Here is a 13,536-nt window from a genome sequence, read left to right as displayed (position 1 = left end):
ATAAGTGAGGCAAGACTGGGAGTCTCTTTGCAGGCTGGCCGTTGCTCTCAGTGTGGAAGTAATTTGTTTAAAGAGAACTGTGCACCTGGATATATCCCTTCAATCTATGAAATACTCTGCAGAGCTCTAAGATTTACACTTAGTATTTGAAAAAAACATGGGGTGCTTGTTAAAGTAGGAGATTCTCAGGGCTTAGTATTAGCTTTGGGGTAGGGTAGAGAAAAATCTGCTTTTTAAAAATCAGCACCTATAGGTAGTCTATAAAGAAACGAGTAATCACCTCATTTTTGTCTTGAAATCTCATCTAACAGATCTTAAACACTACCCTTTCCCAACTACTAGCTTCATAACACTTTTCCCCCAAGAACTATAGTGCCACTGCTTGGAATAGAACAAAAATTTTAAAAACAAGCCGGGAGCAGAGGGTGGCACGAAGGTGACACAGGCATGACACACGGGACAGGAACACAAACTCCTGCAGAAAGTCCATCTGGGACTAAGGCAATGAGGCCTGGGCTTTCTGAAGGCTGACAGCCAAGTTTCTGACTTCTAAAGCTGCTGTGTATTCTCAGACAAGTATCTTTTATTGATCAGGCATTTAATAACATGCTCAGTTTTACCTAAAAGTCATGGACTTGGAACATTTTCCTCGGGCGGTCACAGATGCATGAAAAAGATGTGAATTTAAGCTGTCACCTCCCAGCCCATGATTCAAGGATTCTAACTTGTGGTAAGACACCTCAGGGTGCTGCTCCAGAATGACTAGAACTTTGTGCTGCTCCAGAATGACTAGAACTTTAGCAAATTTTCTCTCATTTGAAAATCAGAACATCCTCTGGATCAGAGTCCCCTAGAACTTCAGAGAAAAGGAACTGCACAGGGTTTAATTAATCTCCTGTGTCCACACAGGGTGGCTAAAGCGAGGGGAGGGTGCACACATCAGGCAACATGCAGACCTGTGGCCGCTGAAGACAGAGGAGCATTCACGGTAAGCCTTGTTGCTTAGAAAGATCAAAACCAATTCTCCTGGATAAAGGAACTCCCTTCCCAGACACAAAGCCAAAACCCAACTTCTTTTAAGTTTACAAAGGGTCCTGATACTTTCTGTTTGTGTGTAAACATTTTAAAATGCCAATTACCTTTCTCAGAAAGAGGAGCTTTCTGAGTTCAACTGCCACCAAGTGAGTCACAAGTGACTTTGGAAACTAATACGAAGATTAGAAGGTCTGTCATCTACCTGGTCAGTCTCACCTTATAGAATTAAAAGGAAAGATCTGCCAAAAAACAAACCCAAAATGAACCCCCAAACTACCAACCTCTAAAAATCCAAAAACCAGGAAAAATTTAAAAACCAAAAAAATCCTACAGATAGAATTAATACATTCAACTGACAGCTATTTAATCTGCCCACCCCTTTCCACCACCACCCCTTGGCCCCATTTCTCACCCCATCCTTATACAAATCTGTTTTCCTAATTAAGCACTTAATTAAGCAAGCAGTGATTCACACCAGGCAAATGTATACTTTCAAGAATTTGCATATTTAGTTTCCCATGTTTCTTTGGAAAGGCTCATCCTTGATGAGGAAGCAAAACTCCAGCCTTCTCAAGTATTTAGTGGTTCCTGGGAACTGTGACTTCTTGAAGCTATTCTTCTAGTGGGTCCAGGGAATTATCTAATTGCAGTGAGAACATGAGGCTCGGTTACCTACCCTGTCAGCTTCTTGCACGCAACAGAACCTGTAAATGAAAACACAGGTAGGCACCTCCTTCTCTGTACCTTAGTATAACCACTTAAATGGAATGCTAAGTGAACCGCAACATCCAAGGATAAGAGTGCTCTGACATCAAGCCTGTCCTTCCATCTCCCACAGATCCCAACTCTACCAACAGGCCTGATTTCAGTTGAACTGCCCACTACAGGCATTCTGATGGGCCCTTATTAGGCAGTTTTACTGAAAAACAGGGTAGACCTCACAGGGAAAGCTGGTGCACAGGAAGGGACATCTTTTATTCACTCACAGAGTGGCCGTGGGCAAGCTGCTGGACCTCAATGGGTTTCTGTCTCCTCATCTGTAAAATGAGAGTGTTGACAATACCTATCTCATGGGGGGAAACTGAGTTAATACATATTAAACTTGTTAGAATAATGCCTAGAACACGGTAAGCACTGTGTCTGAACTTGCTATTAAGCACGGAAGGTCCCCAACTTAACAATAGTTTGATTAACAGTTTCTTGACTTTACGACCGTGTGAAAGTGGTACGTGTTCACTAGAAAATGTACTTGGGATTTTGAATTGTGATCTTTTCCCAGGCTAGTGATTTTTTTTGTTTGTTTATGAAGGTAGACAACCAATATACTTACAACATTCTGGGGAAAAAAAAACATTCCGTACCCAGACAGCCATTCTGTTTTCCACTTTCAGGAGAGTATTCAATAAATTACATGAGATATTCAACACTTAACACACTTTATGTCAGATGACTTTGCCTGACTGTAGGCTAATGCATGTGTCCCGGGCAGGTTTAAGGTATGCTAAGCAGAACTATGATGTTTGGGAGATGATGTGTATGGAATGCATTTTTGACTTACTATATATTTCCAATTTATGATGGGTTTATCAGAACATAACCCCACAGTTAATCAAAGAAAATCTGTATATGGGGCTTCCCTGATGGCTCAGTGGTAAAGAATCCACCTGAAAATGCAGAAGACATGGGTTCGATCCCTGATCTGGGAAGATCCCACATCCCACGAAGCAACTAAGTCCATGTGCCACAACTATTCAGCCTGTGCTCCAGAGCCCAGGAGCTGCAGCTACTGAAGCCTGTGCACCCTGCCTCCTGTGCTCCACAGCAAGAGAAGCCACTGCAACGAGAAACCCGGAGCCCACAGCTGGTGAGCAGCCCTTGTTCAACACAACTAGAGAAAAGCCTGTGCAGCAACAAAGACCCAGTGCAGCCAAAAATGAATAAATAAAAATAATGTAATATATATTTCATATATATATATACACACACACATATATAAAAGATCTGTATATAGACTCCTCCTTTCATTCAAACATTCAAAAACAGAAAAATTCCTAATTAGGATCACCTGAAAGCAGAGACATTACTTTGCCAACAAAGGTCCGTCTAGTCAAGGCTATGGTTTTTCCAGTGGTCATGTATAGATGTGAGAGTTGGACTGTGAAGAACGCTGAGTGCCGAAGAATTGATGCTTTTGAACTGTGGTGTTGGAGAAGACTCTTGAGAGTCCCTTGGACTGCAAGGAGATCCAACCAGTCCATTCTAAAGGAGATCAGCCCTGGGTGTTCTTTGGAAGGAATGATGCTAAAACTGAAACTCCAATACTTCGGCCACCTCATGCAAAGAGTTGACTCATTGGAAAAGACTCTGGTGCTGGGAGGGATTGGGGGCAGGAGAAGGGGACGACAGAGGATGAGATGGCTGGATGGCATCACCGACTCAATGGACGTGAGTCTGAGTGAACTCCAGGAGTTGGTGATGGACAGGGAGGCCTGGCATGCTGTGATCATGGGGTCAGAAAGAGTTGGACACGACTGAGCGACTGAACTGATCTGAACTCACAAAGTCCCAAAACGGTGTACAAATCCTTGAGAACAAACTTTGCAACATAAGAATATTCATTTAATTATCAACTGATGACAAATTCCTTGGGCAAGAAGCTAACTCCCTTAAAGGGATAAAAATTCCCAGACATTCCCAAATGCACCTTGGGTAGTAACCCAGGCCAAACTTCTAAACTAGATTCTTCTGGATATTTTTGGGAAAAAGACCTATATTGAGCCATGATTTCTATCATAATATTTTCACTTGCAAAGCAGGTATGGCACTTAAATGTTTTCCCCTTCACCAACTGGTACAGCTTTGCACCTACCTCCTCACCTCCTCTAGGGTTAGTGCAGTAGTAAAATCACTTGTCTCCACCAGGCTTGGAAGCCTATGAAGAGAAGCAGTTGTGCACCCAATCCCATGAGAGACAGTCACAGTGACTCAAAAAAACAGATAATGTAACGTTGAAAGTGGTCTATTTTAAGAGTGGGAGGGGACTTCCCTGGTGGTCCAGTGGTTAGGAATCCACTTGCCAATCCAAGGGACATGGGTTTGATCCCTGGTCTGGGAAGATTCCACATGCTGAGGGACAACTAAGCCTGTGTGTCCCAACTACTGAGCCCATGCGCTACCACCACTGAAGTCCACGCTCTGCAACAAGAGGAGCCACCACAATGGGAAGCCTGCGCGCCACAACTAGAGAAAGCCTGCACGCAGCAACAAAGACCCAGTGCAGCCAACAAATACATTTTTTAAGTGGGAGGTCTCAGGAAAGGAATAGGTGGTGAAGGAGAAGACTTGCTAAGGAAGGGACAATGTTTTATCTTGGTAGTGGTCACAGGGCAGCCACTTTATAATAATTCTTTATTCACGTGCTTCATACACTTGTATGTATACACTTCATACACTTCTAAATATATGTATATTTCACAAAACAACTGTTTTAGGAATGTGGGCAGACACTCACCTCCAGTTATCTTCCGCAGATGGTAAGGCAAAGGAAAAGCACCATTTGGAAGAACAAATGTGAACCACATAAACCTACTGAAAACTGTCACGTTTCAGCCCATGTCCACAATTATCTTCAAAAGCAGTTCCTCCCACTCCCATGACCTTCTTTTATCTGGCATATTACCATAAATAAAAACACACAAACATCAACGAACAACTTCAACTTTTAATAATGGAAACAATTTGCCATTCCAGAAACAATTTTAGGGAAAAAAAAAAAAAAAAACTCTTCCCCATAAAAATAAACTTAAACTCATGAAAATTATAAATATTATAATTTTTTTTAAATTCTGTGATTTAAAATGCTCCCCTGCAATACCACCCCTTCATTTAACCTCGTTCCTGTACCATCACATACTGAAGAGAAAACAGTATTACAGCAAAGCTTAGATAGTTTAATTTAACATAAGAATTTGTACAATAATTTTTTAAATCTTTGGCCCCCATGGCCTCTTACACATTAAAAATGCTGCAGCCACCAGTGTTGAGGAGAGACCATTGGTCTTCAAGAATTATGAACCGACAGGACTTCAACACAGTAAGTTTTCCAAATTGAAACTTGTAGTGCACATGACAATGAGCGAGGTCCCGGATCATACAGACGAGGATGCCTAATTTAGACAGTCTACTTCAAGTAAAAAAAAAAAAAAATTTCACAGATACCCATCAGGTACTACACTTTAAGGTCCGAACAGTGTCTTAGTCTGAGAAACGAAGGCTTCACAAAATATGAGCTTACTGGGATGGGTAATGAAAAGACCAGGTGGTTGATAACAGTACACTCACACCTAAGCCATAGTCTGAATAGTAAAACCAGTATAAAAATCATGAAGGCATTCCCTGAACAATGAAGGTAAAGTATTGGTTGACAATGTCACTAAAACCTCACTGAGGCACTAAAAGGAACTTACATGCAAAATTAAACAAGATGTGCCATACATATTTTATAGCTAGTTCTACTTTTTTTGGTTTCTTTCCAACTTTCCTTAAAAAGCTTAGGAAGATATGATTGTCTCAGAAATGTGTGTGGCATAGCAGAAGCGACATATCTGCCTCCAACAAGACGGGTGTTCTCTGAGAAGTCAGAAGAGCCACCAAGAAGGGAACAGAAATGCAATTTTTAAAAAAGGCACAGTTCACTTAGGAGGCAAAGAACTGAAGCACCTTGGAATTTCAAAAAGAATCCATTAGGTGTCACCAAAGTGTTAACAATTCCTTGGGAATTTATAAACACCATCTAGACTACAAATAGACTGGAAGGCCCCTCCAGAAGCACACCTCTCCTGCTGGCTTCAGACTAACTACTGCGTAAAATGAGATTATCTGACCTGTTTTAAGGAAGGCTCCTATTGCACATGCACTTCTTTGGTCTGCAGGAACATGCACTTCTGTTAAAAACGTAAGAACCCCCCTCCTCTGTGGTCCGCTGGGAGTGGACGCGGCCCCCCCACCCCTCCCCCACTTTACAGTCACCCTTTGGGACTGAGGATCTGATGGTCCGTCCTGTGCCTCCTTAATCCACACCCCTGTTCTACATCAAGTCTACTTCAATTTATAAGACAAAGGGAGAAGGGAGAGCAGTGAGGGGAGGGAAGGAGGAAGAAGGGAGGGGAAGACTAAAGGGAAAGGAGGGCATGATTGTCAAAAAAGAGTGCTGAGAGCTCCTCACTCTGCAAATCACTCGACAAGTCCCAGTGGTGGGGGGCGGGGGAGGGGGGGAAGGGGGTTGGGGGCTACACTGCCTCCTCCCGAAACTCCTTTTCCACTTTGAAAAACAACCTCAGGTGAAACTGTAACTTCACTGGCGTCATAGCTGATGCTCACGGCCCAGACGGCGCAGAGAAGTTGCACCAGTCAGACCTTCCGCTCCGGGAGGGCGCTAGCTCACCAAGATGGCGGCTCCTCCTGGCTTCCCTGCCGCCGCCGTCAGTTCCTCCTCTGGCTCTAGCTCCTACTTTCTTTGGTTTCCGTTCCCACATTTTACTCACCAGGAAATCAAGCAATATGACAATGGACTTAATGTCTCTAAACTGAAACCTTTTAACCCCTTAAACAAGCAAGTTCACCTCCTTCTCCACCATCCACTTACCCAAACCACCTTCCGTCAGGACTCCCCACCTCCACCCTCCACCTTCTTCCATACTTCCTCTTTTCTGTCAGACTCCTCCAAAATCCTTCACCAACTCCTCAGCGTCCCTAGCTTCCTGTGCCCTTCAATTCACATGAATTGTTTCCTCTGACGTTAAAAACAAAACAAAAAACCCAGTAACAGACAGGTAGTTTCAACATAAGACAAGTATTCAGAGTCCTTGTTAAGCTTTAAAAAAATCATTTGCACAACCTTAAGCTTAACATCATCATATACTTAACTAAAAGAAAATAAGGAAAAATAAAAAACCTCAAAGTCCATGCTTCAAAGCACTCTAGAATGCTCCAGATGAGACCACAGGTTCACAGCTTGCCAAGAGGTAACACCGTGGTGCCGTTAACAGAACAAGCTTGCAGAATCCCTGACAGAGGACGCCCAAGCTGCAGGATGCTGCGTGACCAGTTTGGGGTAACTAGATCTAGAGATTTGTAAAGAGGAAAGGCCCTAGCATCATAGGGCAAGAAAACCGCCCTCCGACAAGAGAGACCCTGGCCGCCGGTGCACACGCAGGTCCCGTGCCGTCCCTGAGGGGCAGAGAGTCCCACACTTTACCCCGGTTTCCACGCCTGGCTGAGGGCTTCTTCCAGCTTGTGTCTGTAGGCTGCATAGCGCTCCTTCAGGTTCTGTAGCTGCTCGTCTTCTTCCTTGTCCAAGATCCTCAAGAAATTCTGCAGCTCTGGCAGGCTGAAGGCTTCCCACTGTGAGGGAACACAAAAATGAAAAATGCCAGGTGTTTATTAATTCAAGACTTAGGAACGAGGAGGGCGGGGAGCACATGGGGCTGTGATTGCCTTCCCCTCCTGACTCACACTGCCCAACGCTGCCAGGCCTTCTCAGAAGTCCTGGTGGACGAGTGCTGAGCCTCCTGACCAGCCCTACATCCCCACCTCAGCTCACTCCCACTGCCCACTGCTCCCCTCCTCCCAGGGCCTCCAAAAGGGCTCTAAGAGCCAACACCTATCTCCATCAGACACTAACCCACAGAAGCATGAAACGCAACTCCACCCTCCCTTCCACCCTCCCTCTCCGTGGGGTCCTTGTTGTCACTGCCTTCTTCCCCAGTTCCCACTGTCAATCTTACTCCCTCCTATCCACCACCACCCTCCCCTCCAACCCTGGGATAGCCTCCTAGCTCCACTTTTCCATTCCCTAATCTATTCCCCCAAACAACCAGCCTGAACACTCTCTCTAGAATGCCAGTCTAGGCGTGACCCTCCACGTCTGGAATCATCCAATGGCTTCCCGTGGTTGTTTCTGCTACGTCTGAAAGACCCTCCCCTCTCCAGTCCCATCTCTGTCCCTGTGCCCCTCACTCATTATCCTGTGTGGCTTTGCACATGCTCTCCCCTCCTCCACTCTGCCTGGCAAACTCCTGAACCTTCAAGTCCCAGATTCAATGCCACTGTCTCTGAGAAGCCTTCCATGATTTCCTTCCCTTCTCTCTCAGTCAGGATTATGTCTTTTAGAAACTTTCACTGAACACTGGAAGCCCTGATCACGGCCTGATCACAAAGGATCTAAATAGTATTATAATTATTTGCTTAGTATTTCTCTTGTCTGTACTGCATCTGTTATACTTCCAACTATGTGGGCTTTGTCTTTGGCCCTTGAGCTTCTGACTTCATATTCCCTAATAGCACCTGGTACTTGGCAGGCACAAAATGTTCATGGCATTTTTCTTAAAATTAAAAAAAAAAAAAAATTTTTTTTTAAGCAGTAAACATCAAGAAGGGTATGTGGCATGACCTGGGAGGTTTCTTTCCAAACTACATGTCCTCCCCTCCCAAAAGGAGGCCCTCAGTCCTGGGCTGAGCACCACTATCTCGGCCAAGAGCAATGTCTGATGGGGGACTCCCAGGGCGTGTGGGGTAGGGAAAAACAGGATAACCTATTACAAGTGCAGAGAGAGGAGACAGAATAAAACCACCAAGTGGATCGATGATTGAAGGAGATTGGCTCTTGGAGATTGACTGAGCTAGTTACTAAAGAAAATGAGAAGTGAAGCAGGAGAACAGAACTGTCTACATTAGAATACTCTGTTAATTTGAAAATTAACAATTTATTTTTCACATAAGTTCTCCAAAATAAAGATGTTATAAAATAGCATCTCCCTCCCACTCTCTGACAGCTATGGAAAGTTTCTTCTCTCAATTCAGTTAACCTCGAAAACTTGAGACACAAGCATACCATAGAGAGGTCAGAAAAGCAATCTGGAACATTAGAACACAATGTAAAGTGAATTTCAAAACAAGCCAACATAATTCCCTCCCAGACAATGCAGCTCCAATTACACTAACTAAACTACGTGCAACACTCAGAAAGCAGCACCAAGAAAGGGAAGGTGCTGGCAAGACTGTGCTGATATGTCTGACTTGGGTTTGCAGAGGGTAGACTATCGTGTGCCAACCAAAACCTCAAATTTTAGACTTTTGTAACCAAGCTATCTCTTCAAACTGAGAGTGGATTTTAAAGATTTCAAAACATAAAGATCAAAAGAAACTTCCAAAATGTCCCAAATCACTGTCTTCCTAAAACTCCCCTAAATAAAGTTCCAATTTACAGTGACATATAAACATACTCTTTACCAAGCATGTTTACATACATTTCTAATTTGCGACTCAAAACCACCTTTTCAATCCCACTTTACAGATTTTAAAACTGAGGACTGAAAAGAATAGATTTACCCACTGTTGTGCTCCTAATCTGGTAAAAGGAATGGCAGGAAGCAGAGTCTTGGTTTTTTAACTTTTAACCTAGAACTATTCTCACTGCATCACAAAATGTTCTACACAGACAATTCATGCCATTTCTGATTCTAGACAAAAGGCTGAGACCCAGAGCTTGAGAGGTTTACTCAACTGACACTTGATCTAGAAGGACAGTCTAAAGTGCCTTTTCCCTCAACTGAACTGATCTAAATACAAGCTTTCTTGGAGAGAAAATGGCAAATAATGCACGTATAGACATGAATTCTTAAATCATCTGGGCAAAGAGGAAAGAGAGAGTCTAGAAAGTTAAATGGCTTTCACAGTAAAGAGACTGTGTTTCCCTTTATTCCCTTTAGAGCAAAGGAGCCTGGAGACTTTGATTACCAGCAAACATATGGAGAGTGTCGACTTTCAAAGCTCAGCTGGATTAGAGTAATGTGGAGGTAGAAAGGGTGAAAATGAGACTGGGTGGTGATCAAATTTTTTAAAAAGTGTATATCCTTCCACCTCTGAAAATTACAGACCAAAATAATGAGTGTTACAAGAAAATTATATTGTAGACTAACTCTGGGTTCATTTCTGACAATTCAAAAACACCCTGCCTCCACAGGACCACCTCTCCTCCCATGACAGGCAGACACACACAGACACACACATTCCCTCTCTCCTCCCCACCCCTCCTCCTCCGCAGTCAGTGGTAGAGTCACTAGACCAGAGCGATAAAACAGGACCAGCTGGTCTGCAGAGTTTAAAGCAAGAATGAACAATCACTTACCTCTCCAATTTCATGTTCGCGAAGAACAAAACTGAGTGTGTCTGTTCTGGGACCTGCTACCAAACGCAGGTAGAGTGGATGTTCCCGGTCCGAGAGCTTGCAGGCGTAGACTGGTGAGAACGAGAGGCATGTCACAAACACAGCACGACATCATTGCCCTCCCCATCCCCAGATCAACGCAACAGTGTGATTACCTCAGCCACCCGGGCACCACCCCTCATCTTGTCACCAATAAATAGCCCACAGTGGAATGAGTTCTATACTATTTCCATTCTATCTGCATAATGTAAACTGGGCCTTGATTTTAAAAAGGAAATAATTCTTGAGAATGGATTTAAATGAGTAGCACTCTCAAAATGGGCTTATAATTAATCCCGTTCCTCCTTTTAGAAAGCAAGATAAACTTAAAAAAGGATCTGTAATCCCTGCAACAATAAAAATATACCTTCCCAAGAACATGAAATCAGAACTCTAGAAGCAAATCTTCCTACAGATTAATTTAGAATCAGCAGGCACAAACAAAGCAGTCTGTCTGAACGCAAGCTCTGCATTCTCTCTCTCTCTCTCTGCATCTGTATTCTCTCTCTCTCTCTCTCTCTCTGCCTTGTAGGGTTGAAAGATTTGCCATGTGGGTAATACATCAGTAGGATGCTATTACTGTTAGATTATGCAGCTAAAGATCAGGTGGGGCAGGCAAAGACGGTGGCAAGACAAACTTCCAGATACCACTGCGTTATACATTATACATACATCTCCCCTGGAGATGTAAACTTCCCCCCACTGCTGAGTGCCTGTGGCCTCTGAAGGATGGGAACCTTGGCCTATTCATCCCTGTATTCTGCAGGCTCAGCCCACAGTATGTGTTGAAGAAGCGTGAGCATACTCAGCATCTACTGGGGTTTTATCCCTAGGCAACCAAGGGACTTTCCCATCATGCCAAGGTGAGTGGATTTTCTGCCACAGCTGCTATAGGCTCAACTCAAAAACTAGGGAAAGCACAAGTTCACATATATACACCATTTTCAAATCAGTACTTAGTGAATCACTAAATCCCTGCTGTCCACCATCGGTATCCATTTCTGTTCAGCGATGACCTGATCTGGAATATCTTATTCAGTTTCATGCAGTAATTTAAGATTCTGTTTAATCCACTGATAGTGGGTATTAAGTTCAGACAGGTAGACCTCAGATCAAAATGTTATTCATCTACTGCATATGCCCCTGGAGGGGTAGAGGTGGGGTGGGCAGGGTGCCCCCATCCCAGGGTCACACCTAGCATGAGACAGGCTAAGGGAAAAGGAGGGCGTAGGACTGTGCCATTGACAGAAGCCTGCAAGTTCACCAATCACATCCAACATCAATGTGCTACTGAAAACTTAAGCCCAAAGGCATTCTTTGTGCTGGGTGGGGCAGTGGGGGCAAAGAGGAGGGAGGCTATCCCATAAATCCTCCATAAATACCCATCACATACTTCACATACAGATACCTCTGGGCTCTCAGACCGAGAGCTGTCCACCTGAAAAACTCGGACAACCAGGATGCATTCACCATTTATTCCAGAATATGTCCCTGGGCTCTGACATAACTGATACAGGTACATCCACCAGTCTTCCACAAATGAAGTCAAAAGACAGAAACAAAAGCAGGAACCATTTTCATTTTAAGCATGGTACCTTGATCTTCCCTGTGACACCGCTTATAAAGTGCAAACTTGGTAGGGCTCTCGGTCACAAGAAACTTCTTAAGCAGGGCCTCAATCACTTCGCCAACCGTGTTTGTGCTGCTGATGTGAAGGGTGTTCATACAGCCATTGCTACTGGGAGTGGGTTTTCCAGCAGTCTGTGAAGGTTTGCAGAGTTCCATCTGTACTTTAATGAAGCCAGTGTAAATCCCATTTGAATTCTGAGGCAGGAAGAGGAACACACACATGAGCTGGGCATTTTAGGGAAGGAGCGTATCAAAACAACAACAGAAAAGGAAGGTGAAACACTCCCTCTCTTGTTCGCTTCTTTTATGGCTTTGTGGCAGAGGCTCATTCAAGAGGGCCCCTCAGGAGATGACCTCGGAAAGGTTAACACACTCCAGGAAAGTGCTTCTCAGGCAAGGTCTGCAGGGCAGATGTGGGGACCAAAGCCTGCGAAGCTGCATGTGAAAGGTCGGGGCCCACGGGTGAGCCTCCCATCCCCTGGCACAGATGCTGGCCAAACCACAAGGCTTGTTAAAGCTTGGGGCCATGTGCAGGCTAACTGCTCAAAGGAAACAACATCTCCAACTGATGACCAGCTATTACACAAAAAAGGAAAGTCACAATTAGGACTCTGAAACAGTCAAATAACAAGCAGCAGACAGGAAGCAAACAAGCTATTTTCATTCCTAGTGGCTAGCCTGTGTGCCAGCTATTACCAATTTTGTGTAAACTATTTTATATAGCGTAGGATTCCCCGCTAGCATGGGATATACAATGAGGCACTTCAGACACCTCAAGCAGAAATATTTTTAGAACAAATTCAAGTTACAATGTAAACCACAGACATTATGATACAAACACTTGTGTTTTCTTTTGTTTTTTTGTTTGGCTAGGCCACGCAGCATGCAGGGTCCTAATACCCTAACCAGGGGCTCCTGCAGTAGAAATGTGGAGTCCTAACCACTGGACCAGGGGAAATCACCTTCACTTGTCTTAATTGGTGGTAGAATATTTTAGTTGCTACAAATAGTTATAATGGTCTGGTCTTCACTTTTAACTTCTAGTATATTCAGAAAAAAAACAAATATTGTAATGCTTTATTTAAATGAGCCTTCAGGTTAAGTTATATATAAATGACAGTTAACACAGAACATGAAAAATCTCCTTTACGGGCCATTATTTTTCTTCCTTTCTATAAGATCAATTTATAATACTAATTCACTCATTATTCTTGTGGAAAGTATTATACAACATTTCACTTTTTCTTTTTAATCTTTGAAATGACATGGAAATTTGCATCTGTTTTAATCTCCGAGGAGGAATGTTCTGCTTTGATAAAAACCATGTTTGAAAAAGGAGATGAAGACTGGTGGAATAAAGAGGCGTATTATCTGCTGCCTCCCTTTTTGGGTAGAATCCCACCAGATAGGGATCCTTTCTCACAAGGTTTATACTTTTAAAAGCTCCTCCCCAAGGGTCACAGAATTCAGTGGGACCTGTTCTAACCAGGTCGTCCTATCTGAGCTCTGTCAGTTCAGGGTCACTAGACGGCCAGGCAGGGCTTCAAGCCCCTGGACACTGGCACCGAGGGGTGGCAGGTGCTTCAAGGAAGGTCACCAAGTGGCGG

At 43.8% G+C, this 13,536-nt stretch overlaps 1 protein-coding gene across 1 annotated transcript in view; it reads right to left on the bottom strand.

Annotated features, from left to right (window-relative positions):
* Nucleotides 1-4,736: 4,736 nt before the first annotated feature.
* The window catches only part of RASSF3 (Ras association domain family member 3), a 75,791-nt gene continuing 66,991 nt past the window's right edge, over nt 4,737-13,536 (bottom strand). Inside the window, exons 3-5 of the mRNA XM_005902529.3 lie at nt 11,896-12,124; nt 10,223-10,332; nt 4,737-7,437 (exon numbers count right to left, since the gene is read on the bottom strand). Of these exons, the coding sequence (XP_005902591.2) occupies nt 7,288-7,437; nt 10,223-10,332; nt 11,896-12,124 (489 nt within the window). The 3' untranslated portion in view covers nt 4,737-7,287. The remainder of the gene's footprint in view (nt 7,438-10,222; nt 10,333-11,895; nt 12,125-13,536) is intronic.

The sequence above is a fragment of the Bos mutus genome, chromosome 5, assembly GCF_027580195.1.
Source record: "Bos mutus isolate GX-2022 chromosome 5, NWIPB_WYAK_1.1, whole genome shotgun sequence".
NCBI classification, from domain to species: domain Eukaryota; kingdom Metazoa; phylum Chordata; class Mammalia; order Artiodactyla; family Bovidae; genus Bos; species Bos mutus.
Note: the sequence above shows the minus strand (reverse complement) of the source record. Positions and strands in the feature narration are given on the sequence as shown.